At 36.8% G+C, this 14687-nt stretch overlaps 1 protein-coding gene across 1 annotated transcript in view; it reads right to left on the bottom strand.

The window, feature by feature from the left end:
* LOC135770741 (uncharacterized) overlaps positions 1–10135 on the bottom strand; it is a 37522-nt gene extending 27387 nt beyond the window's left edge. The window contains exons 1-3 of the mRNA XM_065280512.2: positions 9736–10135; positions 8726–9175; positions 5393–5848 (exon numbers count right to left, since the gene is read on the bottom strand). Coding sequence (XP_065136584.1) covers positions 5393–5848; positions 8726–9175; positions 9736–10028 — 1199 coding nt within the window. The 5' untranslated portion in view covers positions 10029–10135. The remainder of the gene's footprint in view (positions 1–5392; positions 5849–8725; positions 9176–9735) is intronic.
* Between the last annotated feature and the right edge of the window lie 4552 nt (positions 10136–14687).

The following is a 14687-nucleotide window of genomic DNA, read 5'->3' as shown; positions in this document are numbered from 1 at the left end:
ATTTCTCGAGTTTTGTTTTAACAGTTGATTAATTAATTTGCAAAAGCAGATCAATGTCTCCAAAGAAAAGATCAGAAAATCGTTTAGGGAATGTGAAAACTTATATCCTCCTTTATCTTCTTTTTTATTAAAATATATAAATAAAGTTTGTGCTTGCAACATTTCTACTAATTTACCAAACAATATTACGGACTATAAGTCACACTTTTTTCATAGTTTGCCTGGTCCTAGTCAGGGGTGACTTATATGTCAAAATTAATTCATACGGACTAAAATGAACCAAGAGAAAACATTACCGTCTAGAGCAGTGGTCACCAACCCTGTTCCTGGGGCCTCATTTATCAAGCGTGCATACGCACAGAAGTGTGTGTAAAGTGTGCGTAGGAACAGTTTTACTCAAAGTGGGGAATTTATCAAATTGCACTTACACGTAGAAATGTGTGTAAATATACGCACACCTCGGAGCATGCTTACGCAAAGAATCTAGTGGTAGAATAGCGATACTACACAGGATCATCTCCAGTGAGTAAAGAAGTGTGTATTTATTATCCACAAGCAGGTGTGTCACGGTGATCCGTGTCATGTTTTGTTTGTCTCTCCGATTACGTCACCTGGACATTCACGGACTGATTCATCACACCTGTTCCCTGTTAAGTGTTGTGTATTTATACTGCTGTCTGTTTCTCACCTGTCGCCGGATCATTGTCATTGTCGTAACTTCCATGTCTGTTCCTGTGTTCCATGTACTGCGTGTTCCTGTGTTATTTACCTGCCCGTTGTTTGCTACTCGTGTTTTGTTTCTGTTCGTTTTATAATAAATGTTATTTATTTCATGGTGAACCCTGCACTTGCGTCCTGATTCCTGTTCCCAGTCATGACAAGGTGTTAATAATGATTCATGTCAGTATGGTAACAGCAAATCAGTGTTGAAGTTAATGATTTATTTGTGATTTGTAATAAAAGCTCATATTTTGATTTGTATAAATGAAGGCTCCGACAAATGTGTGACACAGTGCAATGGCTTATCTTGCGTTATTGGAAAACCATCCATTCTGCCGGGAGCGCGTTTTTAAAGATTGCGCCGATGATGCTGGTTATATGCTGCTGTCCGAGGTGTAAAGATCTGTCGTTGTCTGTCCTCCTCTATTTGAACTGATTTCACGTTGGTGTGCTGTGACGAGTTTTTTTTTTTGGCTGATAATTTAATGTCAAACCACTTTTTTATTTCTGGAAGTGTTCTCTCCTCATACCCAACGGAATTAACCTCACTGGTAACATGTTCCCATGCAGATTTGTTTTCTTTTGTTAGTCATTCCTCCCGCACTAAGTGAACCAAATAGGATGTGTTATCAGGATTTTCTGCGGGGTTCAAAAAATAGAACATTTTCTACACAATGTTGATAAATGAGGTCCCAGGAGATCTACTTTTCTGCGGAGTTCACCTTCAACCCTAATCAAACACACCTGAACCTGCAAATCATGCTTTTCACAGCTACCCAAAAATTGGAGGCAGGTGTGCTGAAACAGGGTTGGATTTAAAGTAGGCAGGAGGGTAGATCTCCAGGAATAGGGTTGGTGACCACTGGGTCTAGAGTCTGCTCTATGCTGCTCCTGTATTTATGTAATTCAATGGATTCAGTGATGTGGAAAGACTTCTGGAGCTTGGTGAACTTGATTAGGCTTATTTTAATTTAGCCTATTCAGCCTCCCAGGTATGTTCTGTAAGCTATTTTATACAACAGTTCTTTCTGGTTCTCGAATCTGATTGGCTAAGAGCTATGCGATATTGTGCTGATAACGGCACTGTAACCGCATCACCTTTCGTATCATTCCGCCACCTAGTGAATGGAGGTCCTAAGCAGGCTCATCTCTGAATGGAAAAACACAGACGCGCTGTTTTGAATCACTCTCCGTGTGTCTCATTAGTTTACTAGCTCATAAATCAGTCTGTGAATCCCCAATCGGAAGTAATTATTCTGTCAAAGATCAGCGCTCTTGGATGTTACGTTAAAGTTAATGGGAGAAATGTCTTGTCACATCGTGTGGACGATTAACACTTGGAAAGAGGAATATAAACACTCGTTTTTTTTCTGGAGCTATATCTTTTATCAGAACGCGAAAACACCGTGGAAATGCAGGTAAGCACCGCAGCTTTTAAATGTGGACATTGATCATTTACTTTATCGTGATGTGACTATTAAAACATGTTATGAGATATCGCCACTGGTATATTTATAAGCAGCATGCAAAAACATCTCTCTGACACTTATAAAAAAACATTTTGTATAGTACTGACAAGAACAAAGTTTAATAATAATAATCGAGTGCTCGTATCGCGTTAAGAATAAATGAGAAAGCAATAGTAACGTTATACAAGTATAGTTTTATTAACTTTTACCTCGCGCCAAAACAATAACAACACAAAAGACACTAAATATGAATAAAAAAACAAGTAATCGTTTGATCATGACACCACATACTGCTGATTTGATCTCATTTTGACGATCATAAACAAACAAGGCCAACATGAGAGCCAGGGAATCCCTGTCAGAGATGTAGCCCAGAGGGGGCGGTGGTCAGCGGGGCGAGTGAACACTCACGTCCGCTCATGCTTTGGTTCTCATTCGTACCGAATCTCAGTAAGCACTCGTTCAAACAGGCGCTATCTTTACTAATCGACTGCAGATTTAAATATAATACATATACATTCTCGACTAAACTAATCTTAAAAACTACACTTTGTGACCAAGAAACGGTAATATAAAGAAACGGCTTTTCCGTCCATTGAGTTGTTATGAGCTTCAAAGCAGCCGAAAGTTTTACCTGTCATTCTGGCCGCCCTCAAATCCGTGGCGGAAGAAGTAGTTCTCAAACAAAGAGGCTTTTAAAATAACTCCGTTGTTGTTTTTTAGTTTTCATTTTTCAAACGTGTGCCGTCGAACTGTTGTATAAAAGCAATATCGCTCTCGGAGTCGTGTGATATAGCTCTATATCATCACGGCTGTGATTGCCTACGGCCTCGTGCCTCTGGCCTAATCACAGCCGTGATGATATAGAGCTATATCACACTCCTACTCGAGGGATATTGCTTAAGTGTGTGTGTAAATAACTGTTAATGTTACGTTAACATGAACGGGCACCTATTCAGCCTGCTGTTCTGTCTGCTATTGTTTAGTTGAATAACTTGCCTTTCCAGATAAAATGTTTGTACTTGGACTTTGGATTTTGTAAAAATAATTTTCTAAATAAATGCGACTTATAGTCCAATGTGACTTGTATATTTTTCCTCTTCATGACCTTCGGAGCGACTTAATCCGGAAAATATGGTAATAGGGAAACAAAAAAAAACCAAATCAAACAAATAAACGGACAAAATAAATGGGGTTTCCTTAGACATTAAAGGAATAGTCTACTCATTTTCAATATTAAACTATGTTAAAAACTATGTTAAACTATGCTAAAGCTAAATGCTATCGAAGTGTCACAGCGCTCTCCAGCGCTTACGTGCACACACACAGATGATAGAGGGATGTATCAACAATTCTTAGTTAAGGTAATAACATATTTTAATATTGAAAATGAGTAGACTTTTCCTTTAAGTGTTTTTATAAAAAAATAAAACAAGATGAAGACTTTGACAAAAGATGAAAATCTTTCTTGGTTTGTTATAATTACACATTTTCCCCACTAATTAAAAATATTGCAATTCTTATAACAACAATGTCAAATGTCAAAACATTTGTTTTTTTTATAGACAATTTCAAATGAAAACACATACATCAGCAGTGACATAACTGCGTTTACCTCACTATGACAACTTCAGCTTCGCGAATGTGGAAGTGTGAAAAGGGTCCATGGTACAATACAGCTACAGGCATAATGATTCTGCTTATAACGTGAGGCCCATTGGATTTATGGGCTCTGGGCTATGGAATGTTTTTTTGGTCTTTTTAAAATTAATTAATTAAATTATAAAATAATTAATTAAATTATAAAATAATTAATTAAATTATAAAATAAAAATAAAATTGCAAAATATGTCCCAAATTTGAAAATTAAATGCTAAAATAAAAATTAAAACATTATTTCATTTTCATTTTTAACGTGATGAAGCATCATTCCGGCCAAATTAAAAAATTAAATTAAATTGATGATTTGACATTTCATTTTCAATATAATCTTGAGTCAAGACTGACAATATTAAAATAAAAAGGCAAGCTTGAAAAGGAATCTGTAAATAAATTTTTTCAAAAGGCTTTTTATTCATGCCCAAGCAATAATAGGGACAAAATTAAAATGTAAAGTTCAGTTTTAATTTTATGTTCTGTTTAAATTATTTGTTTTCATTTTCTTTTTCATTTTCATTTTCAACTTGTATGCAAATTCAATGTTAATCAATGGGTGGCGTTTACTTGCTTAAAAAAAGGGGATTGGCTGTCCATATTGTGTATCAAAACAATATTGTGTTCAGATTCAATCTGTGCGTCCCATTTTCCGGATTTTCTGCACTGTTTCTATGGCAATGACATTGCGCTGGCACGACAATCTGCTTCGACGTCTGACAGGTTTATGTTTTATGGGAGGCGACAATTTGATGTAACCGAAAAGCTACACAAATGCGATCAGGGTAATCAGACTGAAATGGATTTCAAACCACCTCTGGATGTAGCTTGAAACAGATTAGAAAAGAAAAATGTTTCTGATGTGTTTTTTGGCCGTTCACACGTTTTATATGTGATTGGATTCCTATCATATATGCACCATTGATAGTTTGAACAAGGCTAATACACCTCTTCCTGCATCGGCTGCCTGTGAGAGGCTTGATAGAGCTTGAATTTTAAATTAAATTCGAGGTTTTACAACTTTGAGTAGCATCTTGCATTCTGAAATTAGGTAGTAGTCTTATAGTTTGATAAATAAATACAATTAAATACAAACAGTTGTAAAGCAGAATAAAACCTTGTATGTGATTCATTCACTTCATGTTTTGAGAGATTAAACAAGAATCTCTAATTTTCATTCTTCCCGTTACTTTTACTTTTTTAATGTGGTACTTTTTCACACTTTTAATGTGGTACTTTTTTCACACTTTTAATGTGGTACTTTTTCACTTTTACTCAAGTATGATTCTGGCCACATACTTTTACTTTTAATTGAGTAAAATTTACACTCAGTACTTGCACTTTCACTTGAGTAACGTTTTTGAGTACTTTTTACACCTCTGGTGGCTGCATTTTGACAACGTGTTGTCACATGTGATGTGTTAAAATTTAGGTCTGTGTTTGCAGTCCTACAAACTTTGCTATTAAACAACAATACCAGTTGCATTAAATGACAACAATAAATTAAAGTAAATACAAGGCAGTGTGTTATTTTTCTGTAAAGTGCTCACCTCAGTTGTGAGATGTATGGCAGACACTGAATGAATCCTCTCACTTCACTCTCATCATCTGTGCAGTCTTTCAGCTCTACTGGTTTCTTCTCTGTTTGGAGTTTCAGCACTTCTAGGAGGATGGAGGTCTTTCTCTCTGAGAGGTTTATGATCCAGACTGCAGGAGATGACTGATAAATTGACTGTAATGCTGGTAGGACACTGCTGCCTGTTTGACTCTCATAGTCCTTCACATGTGAGTACAGATCCAGCAAGAAACCAGATTGAATAATGTTAAACTGAAAACCATGAAAGTTTCTCTCCTCACAGGGGAAAGTTGTGTAGCTGCACACAGATGTTAAAAGTTCAGTGTAATTTATTCCTGTATCTGTTTCACAATCTGATGCTGCAGTGAACAGATTCACGAGGAACTGTAAATACTTTTCAGGCTCCTTCTCCCAAAAATATGGATCATATCTGTAAAGACACAAATGTAAATATGACTTTTTGTTTAGTGCTGGATAATATTATAAACTTTGAAAAACATTGCATCTGCCGAATATCAAGTGATGACAAACCACAGAATGTCTCTTAACAGTAAAAACGTTACAATGGTTTTAAGAGCATAATTTATAATCACTGACCATTTTATTAGGTTTATCTGTTCTATTGCATGTGAACACAAATACATGAAGCCAATCAGTAAATCACATGGGAGCAACTCAATGCATTAAGGCATCTAGACAGGGCTGCATCTCAATCAGCTACCTTATTCAGGGAGTCTGACATTGTATCGCAAAATCCTTCCAGTGCACTTAAACAATTTCCACAAAAAATTTCCACAATGCAACGCAAAAATCAGTTAGCATTGAAATCATGTGACTTTTCAACTCTCAAAAGCCAACTTAATAAATTCAGGAAACACGACAGAACTTATGAAAAGACAAACATTTGTTTAAGTTTCAATATAAACACGCATTGCTAGACAGGAAGGATACACAATCTACTTAATATTTAAATGTAATATTCCTCCAATTTATGCACGGATGTGTGAATAAGAGAATAATGAAAATGTTTTTCATAATATACTTTAACACGTGTTTCAAAATTAAGTCTTGAGAGATTTTGTTGTTGAATAACAGCTGTGAATGATTAGAAAGCACTTAAGCGGTCACGTCACAGAAAGATAAGTGAACAGTGTCCCAATGTGAAATGAGCTAGGGTCTTTACCAATGCGCAAACCTGTGTACACAATATACTGATTCACAACCTCTGGAGTTAGGGAACAGATTGAGAGACACCCATGGAAAGGATGACTTGCTGGAGTTCTTTCTTTCTTTAATGGCTATATTCATGGTGAGAACTGGTTAATTCATACACAAGTTTATTCAGACAAGTTAATCCAGACACAGGTTGGGGGAGGGACAATTTGGCATCTTTTTTGGCCTGTGGGAAGAAACTGGAGTACCTGGAGTAAACCCACTCTGACACAGGAAAAACATGCAAACTCCACACAGAAAGGCCACCTAACATAGCCGGGGCTCGAACCATGTCATTTTCCCATTTTGCTGTGAGGCAACAATGCTACCCACTGAGCCGCACTGGAGTTCAAACCGAGCATCAGAATGGAGATAAATGGGAATTTAAGTGACTTTGAACATGGCATGGTTGTTGTTGCCAGACCAGCTGGTTTGAGTATTTCAAAAACTGCTGATCTACTGAGATTTTAATGCACAACCATATCTAGGGTTTACAAAGAATAGTCAGAAAAAGAGAAAATATCAGTAAGTGGCAGTTGTGTGGATGAAAATACCTTGTGGATGTCAGAGAATGAGCAGACTGGTTTGAGATGATAGAAAGGCAACAGTAACTCAAACAACAACAACTCAATACTACAGAGTAATGTATCTATGTGTGTCTCTGAATGGACAACATACTGTAACAAACCCTGAATCAGATGAGTAGCATATCACACAGGATCACCAAAATGGGAAAATGTTGCATCGTCTCATGAGTTTCTATTTTAACAGCAATATATAGATAGTTTGGTCAAAATGTGATGTAAACCACATGAATGTATGGATCCATTCTACTTTGTATCAACAGTTCAATCTGGTGAAGGTGTAAGGATGTGGGGATGTTATCATTGCATGCCTTGGTCACCAATTGAGCATTGTTTAAACATCACAGCCTAAACTTTAATGCTGATCATATCCATCCTTTTTATCACCACATTGCACCCATCTTCTTATTGCTACAGTACATCCAACAAGACAACATTCAAATCAAATTCATCATTCTCATTGTGTGTGTGCTGTTATCATGTCAATATTGGTCCCTTTCACACATACAGTCTTTACCGGTAATTTACTGGTAAATTGCAATTAACAGATGATGTGTGAACAGAACCTTTCTGGTAAATCAGTGCTGCCAATTTACCGAGAGGTTGTAAGATTACCATTTACTGGTAAGAGCTATGTGTGAACGGAGAACAAGGATTACCGACATTTACAAAGGACGATGTCACAACGCGACAGCTTCGGTCCAATCCTAACGTTTTTAAACAGATGACGCGCTTAGCCCCGCACTGTTAATGGATGTTTCTGCACACTCATGCTGCTTAAAGTCAAGCACACTTGACATTCACACCAACATTTCTTCACCAAATTTGTGACCACGTCCTTAGCACATCCTCTGTGAAGCCTAAAGTTTAAACATTACTACTGTTTAAGGCACAGGTTACGGTTCAGTTCCCATTTAAGTCACCTAACACAGTGTTTGGTCCTGAGCAACTGGGCGACTGAAAGAGTTTGCACAGAACTGAAAACAACAAAATACAGACCAAAAATATATACATAACCTGCCACTGTTTACAAATACAACACATGCGCCAGTTTATAGGTATCTTCAGCTTTCTCACAGAGTTTACTTGTATTGTGATACTGATGTGTGAATGATGTCTTACTGGTAAAAACACGGAACGTCGCTGCGTGTGTGTGAACAGCACATTTTTGTATTTACTGGTAAACTCATTCTGGTAAATTCATGCTTATTTACTGAAATTACTAAGTGAAAGAGTCTAGTACCAACCATCATCTCTGAGAAATGTTTTGAATTAATGCAGCAGAAAAATGAATGTACCGAAATAAAGTGGTTGGTGGATGTATACATAACACTGTATTTAGACTGAACCTATCACGTTAAAATTTAGTTCTGGTGTTTGCATTCCCACATAAATACTTAGTTACACAAACTTTGCTACTAAATAACAATAATGTAGCAGTGGCATTTAATTGACAACAATGAAATGAACTAAATACAATGCAGTGTGTTATTTTCCTGTACCGCTCTCACCTCAGTTGTGAGATGTATGGCAGACACTGAATGAATCCTCTCACTTCACTCTCATCATCTGTCCAGTCTATCAGCTCTACTGGTTTCTTCTCTGTTTGGAGTTTCAGCACTTCTAGGAGGATGGAGGTCTTTGTCTCTGAGAGGTTTATGGTCCAGACTGCAGCTGACTGATAAATTGACTGTAATGCTGGTAGGAGACTCCTGCCTGTTTGACTCTCATAGTCCTTCACATGTGAGTACAGATCCAGCAGAAAACCAGATTGATAATACTGATAATCAAAATCATCTTCATAATCATCATCACAGGGGAAAGTTGTGTAGCAGCACACAGATGTTAATAGTTCAGTGTATTTTTCTCCTGTATTTGTGTCAAACTCTGATGCTGCAGTGAACAGATTCACCAGAAACCTAACAGCAGATTCTCTCTTCTCATAGAAATCATCAGTAAATCTGCAGAGAAACACAGAATTATCACTTTAATGTTTAGTGCAGATTAAAACAAGACTTTGTAGGTGACTCATAATTTAAATAACTTAAATCCACATGAAAAGAGCTTGGATAACTAAAGAGACAATCAGACAATGTCTCATATCAAATTAAATTATTTTATTCAATAACAGTTTGTTTCAGTTCTAGTGGCTGGTTGTCTTGTGTTGTAAATACAAAATCTCAAATTAAAGAAATACATCATGTTTTCTTCTTTAGTGGATAGTTGCTATTTTTGGATTTCTTATTATTAAATGAAAAATATACATTTTGTCAAATTGACATGTTTCTTCAAATCGTGAATTTTAAGTAATTTATTTATTTAACACAGATTCAGTTGATGTCCGACAATTTCTGTGTTTGTGTTCTGACTATCATGAAAGTGCTGTTGTGTCGTGTGTGTTTTACATCACTGTGTGCTGGATGAAGATACAACATTAGAAACGCCTAAACACAAAATCAAACTCTCTTCAGGACAAACAATCACCAAACCCAGAAATCAATATTATACTCTTAAAACTCACCTCAGTTGTGAGATGTATGGCAGACACTGGATGAATCCTCTCACTTCACTCTCATCATCTGTCCAGTCTATCAGCTCTACTGGTTTCTTCTCTGTTTGGAGTTTCAGCACTTCTAGGAGGATGGAGGTCTTTCTCTTTGACAGGTTTATGATCCAGACTGCAGGAGATGACTGATAAATTGACTGTAATGCTGGTAGGAGACTCCTGCGTTTTTGACTCTCATAGTTCTTCACATGTGAGCACAGAAACAGCAGAAAATCACAATGATCATAATTGACAGATGACAGCAGCATCTTCACAGTTGTCTCTATGGTCTCTTTCTGACAGACAGCAGCTTGCAAACACAAATCCACTATAAATGAACTCTTTCTCTTTTCCCACAGTTCAGGTGAATCGTTTGGTAGTTTAATAAATCTAAACAGAGAGCAAAACAGATTCTGTTAGTGACGACAAAGCAAACAACAGATTGTGATTTTAAATTTACTGTTGATCAGCTGAAATTTTCTACAAAAATAAGATGATATTAAATGACATGGTTAGAGAATTAGCATGAAAGTAGACAATACATGATAACTCAGTATGTGACAATAAAATAAATGCATTAAATATGTGAGCTTTTCTTCTGATAATTATTTAAGTAAAACATATATTGTGTATGCTTGTTTATTTTGTTGTATACAAAAAAATAAGTTGTCTGTTTAGTTCCAGCCTAAATCCCATAAAATTGTGTTTAGGGTTAGAATTGGGTGTAGGATTAGGATAAAACAGTGCTTATCGGGCGAGATTTTGTTTGCAATATCCCTTTTCGCCACAACCGCAGACATGGTGTAAATGTTTCTTGGCTTAGCGGTCTGCCTAATGTGTGTCTGTTGTTGAACCACAGGGAGACTTTCAGAGTCGAAGAGACTTTTTTCCCTCGAACGGTTGGTCGCACCGGTGCAACCTCAGATTTTTTTTGTTGAACCATTGAGAAATTTGGTTGCACTCTAGAGCTCTGCCCTGAACACGTTATACTGATTCACAACCTAGGAAGCTGGGGAACTGATTGAGACATGTGGATAGACAAGCCATTCACGCCCAGTTTGCCACCTGGTATTAAAACTACTGCTCTTCTTCTGTTGGTCTCCTTGGTTTCCTTTTTACGCAGAGGTTAGAAAACCCATAAGTATTGCCACATTATTATGCTTGAGTCTAGCGCACCATTATGTGTTGCATAGTGACGGACTGGTCTGTTTAAGTAAGCCACAGAGATGTGCAGTTGCTTCTCAAAAAGCTGTATTTAGTATACCATGATGACTCACGATTTGAGTATGTGTGTTAAAACTGCAGATTTGGCTTACATGAGCTTTACCAAGAAATCAACGATTGAACATAATTTATAAAAGGTAATCTGCCAAATTGGCTAGACAACGTTATGCGCCACAGCTGATTTTTACCTGCATTTGGCAGGTTGTCGGGTGTAAATTTAACTCCTGAGTGTGATATAATACTTTTCATTATGAACAAGTTGGCAAAATATATGTTTTGCATGCCAGCGACAAGAGCGCCTTCAGAGAGAGCTTCCAGCATTAGCATTTAGATTTTGGTGCAAGATGTTTGTCATTAAAGGACGACTTCAGACAATTTAAATTTGAATACATTATTAAATTGGGTCACCTATGTAGTAGAAGTGTGAAGTTATTTTAGAAATTGGTGCCCTCTAGGCCGAGAAAAGCCAGAAAATGTGTTTTTTGCTTATGTGGATGAAAAACACCAAGTCCCAGAATGCATTGCTTCGCTGCTCTACGAGGCCACTCCCTAGTCACGCCTACTGGTTTGAGATGGCAGGAGGGAGGGAGATTCAACTAGACTAAATACAACTTTTACAGACACGTCTGCGACAATTTAGTTGATATATTATTATAAATACTACCTTTTCCACATCGAAATGATGATAAGTTGCGTTGTACCGGGATGTTCAACCAAAACCGGGAAAAGGACAAGCAGTAAGTTTTCATCGTTTGCTACGTTGTAAACAATGGCTGCGGGTAGGGTTGTGCCGATAGACGATATCATCGTCCATCGTGATGGTTGACTGACATCACGATGGAGAGACACCATCGTGATGCCACGCCCCCTCCCCACTCCGCTGCGAGTCGACATACACTTACTCTCTTATAGACTATAGTTAACCTAATATCTTTGCGTGAATTGCTCTATAAATTAAATAGAAGACGTGAGACGTGACGTGTGTTAGTCTGTGAAAATATCCTGTCGGGCATTTGATCTTGACTAGGGATGGGCACGGATATTCGAATATTCGAATGGCAATAATAATTCGAATTTAAAAAATGCTATTCGAATGTTTGTTTGTTTTTAATGTGCCACCAAAGGGTAACAACTTATTTAATGCTTTTTCACTTCATCTATACTGTCTTTTACAGACTTAAATGTAAAATATACATGAACATTAATTTGTATGTATTTCTGATTGTTTGGCAATGCAGATTGCAGACAAATTTAAGTTTTTCCTTTTATTTCCGGGTTTGTCCCCGCCGCGCCGTATTTGGCCACTGGCTCAGTGAGGGCTCACGTGTTATTAAACGTGCTTCTCCGCCGCCCGAATCAACACATCATGAGAGATTTGTAAGCTTTCTGTTATAAAGTCTACTTTATTTTGTTAATAAAGAGACAGACATGGAGAACAAAATGAAACGGAGAGCATTTATTATATGCGGTGCTCTTTCGAAAATGAACCGGATAACTGCACATGGCAGTTTAAAGCAAAGCACCGTCTTTGTAAAATGTTGTTAAATTAAGCTAACGTTAGTAACTTTGCACAGTCAAAAATAATGTATCGAGCCAGCTTACGTTATTTGTAAAATAATGTTAAATACAGATTTTCAATCTTGTTCAATCGTCTGTTGTTTTTATCGGATAACCGTCATCAGGAAGAGTTTTCTCCGCAGCACCGGCATTATTGTATCTAGTCAGAAGAACGGGCTTTCACCGAAGCAGGTAGGATAAATATGGTTTTCTTTATTCACAAATACGTCAAACTAAACTGAGAAGATATTTATATGGCGACTGAGCAGTCGGTTATGTAGATGTGTTTTTTCGTTTGCTCCGGGCTCTTGGTGTTTTGAGTCTGTTTAAATGATGATAGCCTACTTTGTCAAGTCCTCAAACTTTAAACTTCGCAAGTCCTCAAACTTCGCTTAGATTTGGGGTTAGTGTATAATATTTGGTATAATATAATGTATGTAACATCAAACAGTAATGAATTAATACTAACGACCGACTTGAAACTAAGGATTTGACTAAACTTCGCTCCGCATTAAGTTTTAACGCATTTTTTTCTGAAGGATATTTTTTAAGAAGAATTTAAAATATATATATATATATATATATTTTTACAATGTTTTCAACTTAAAATACATACATATATATACATACAGAATATAAGTTTAGCTTGCTGTGGATATTTCCTAATTATAAGCCTTCTGTGAAATTATGACAAAATGAAAAATACAAAACACGCATGTCTTAATTAACATAATTTAAATAAACGAACATTCGTTCTTTAACTCTTTCACCGCCAGCGTTTTTAAAAAAAGTTGCCAGCCAGCGCCAGCGTTTTTCATGATTTTCACCAAAGTTTAATGCCTTCCAGAAAATGTTCTTCTTTAAATAAATAAACATACAATATACCAAATGAAAGAACAGACCCTCTGCTTTCAAACAAAAAAAACCGTTTCATCCTACCTTTAGTGGTTCTTTTGCAATCAGCTTTTGAATATGGGTAGGTTTTTGCAAAAACACCATATTTTGAGCAAAAAGCAAAAATAATTCCATATTTGTGACGGACTTTTCATAGAGATCCCATTCAGAGCGATCTTTAAAACAGACACGGACATGCAGCCGCTTGCCATAGGGCAATACTTCCGGTTTTAAAAAGTTGCGGAAGGGCGCCACCTGGTGGATAATAGCGGTATTGCGGAAAGACGGAAAATCTCGTCATTGGCGGGGAAGCGTTTTCTCTTAATTGACGAGATATCTCGTCAATGGCGGGGAAAGAGTTAAGAGCTTAAATATTCGAAAAATTAAATATTTAAAAAATTAGTAAATTACTGGAAAATGCCCATCCCTAATCTTGACATTGCTAGAATCTTGTCTTTTTACATGTTGTACATTTATCTTAAAATATTTAATTTTGTACAAGAAAACAGCCCATATTAATCATTTATTAGTAGCCTTTTGTAGTGTCTCGGGAGATCGTGCTCATTGTTACATTGAGGCTATACTGCACTGAAGCGGCAGATTAAGATATAAACCCAGAATTCAGGGAACGTCAAGAACAAGAAAACGGGAACAACACTCCGACCGAAACGCGGGATTTACATACACAGACCATGTTTAAATTTAGATGTGTCTGGCCCTGTTCACTTTGTCTAGTTTTAATAAGCTGCGGATTGAAGTGCTGGCTGCTCCCCGCGGTGCTGAAGACCCGCTCTCTGACGGAGTACTGGTGGCACATATGCACAGATATTTACGTGCAAAATTTGGAAAGCGCGGAGGAGTCGTAGGGTTAGTAAAATAATGAAATTATAGCTTTTAAATAGAAAAAAAATATTTATGTAAAGAGATTAAAAGGTGCTTAAAAGTGCACAACTCTTCTTCAGTGGATTAAAGCTACTTCTTCCCCTTATGTGCAACCTATAGGAAATAGACATTAGTTGGGATAGTAAAATAACAAAATTATAGATTTTAAGTACAGAATAGTATTTATGTAAAATATATATTAAAATAAAAAGTGCACAACTCTTCTTAAGTGGAAGTAATAAAGTAAAATAACGAATAATAATTATATAATAACGAATAATAACGAAAAATTAAAATACCCCCCCGCCTAACGATATCATCGTCCATCGCGATGGTTTACGTAACCATCGCCCAACCCTAGCTGCGGGCTA

Source organism: Paramisgurnus dabryanus, chromosome 8 (genome assembly GCF_030506205.2).
Source record: "Paramisgurnus dabryanus chromosome 8, PD_genome_1.1, whole genome shotgun sequence".
Lineage (NCBI taxonomy): Eukaryota > Metazoa > Chordata > Actinopteri > Cypriniformes > Cobitidae > Paramisgurnus > Paramisgurnus dabryanus.
This window is presented reverse-complemented; position numbering and strand designations above follow the sequence as displayed.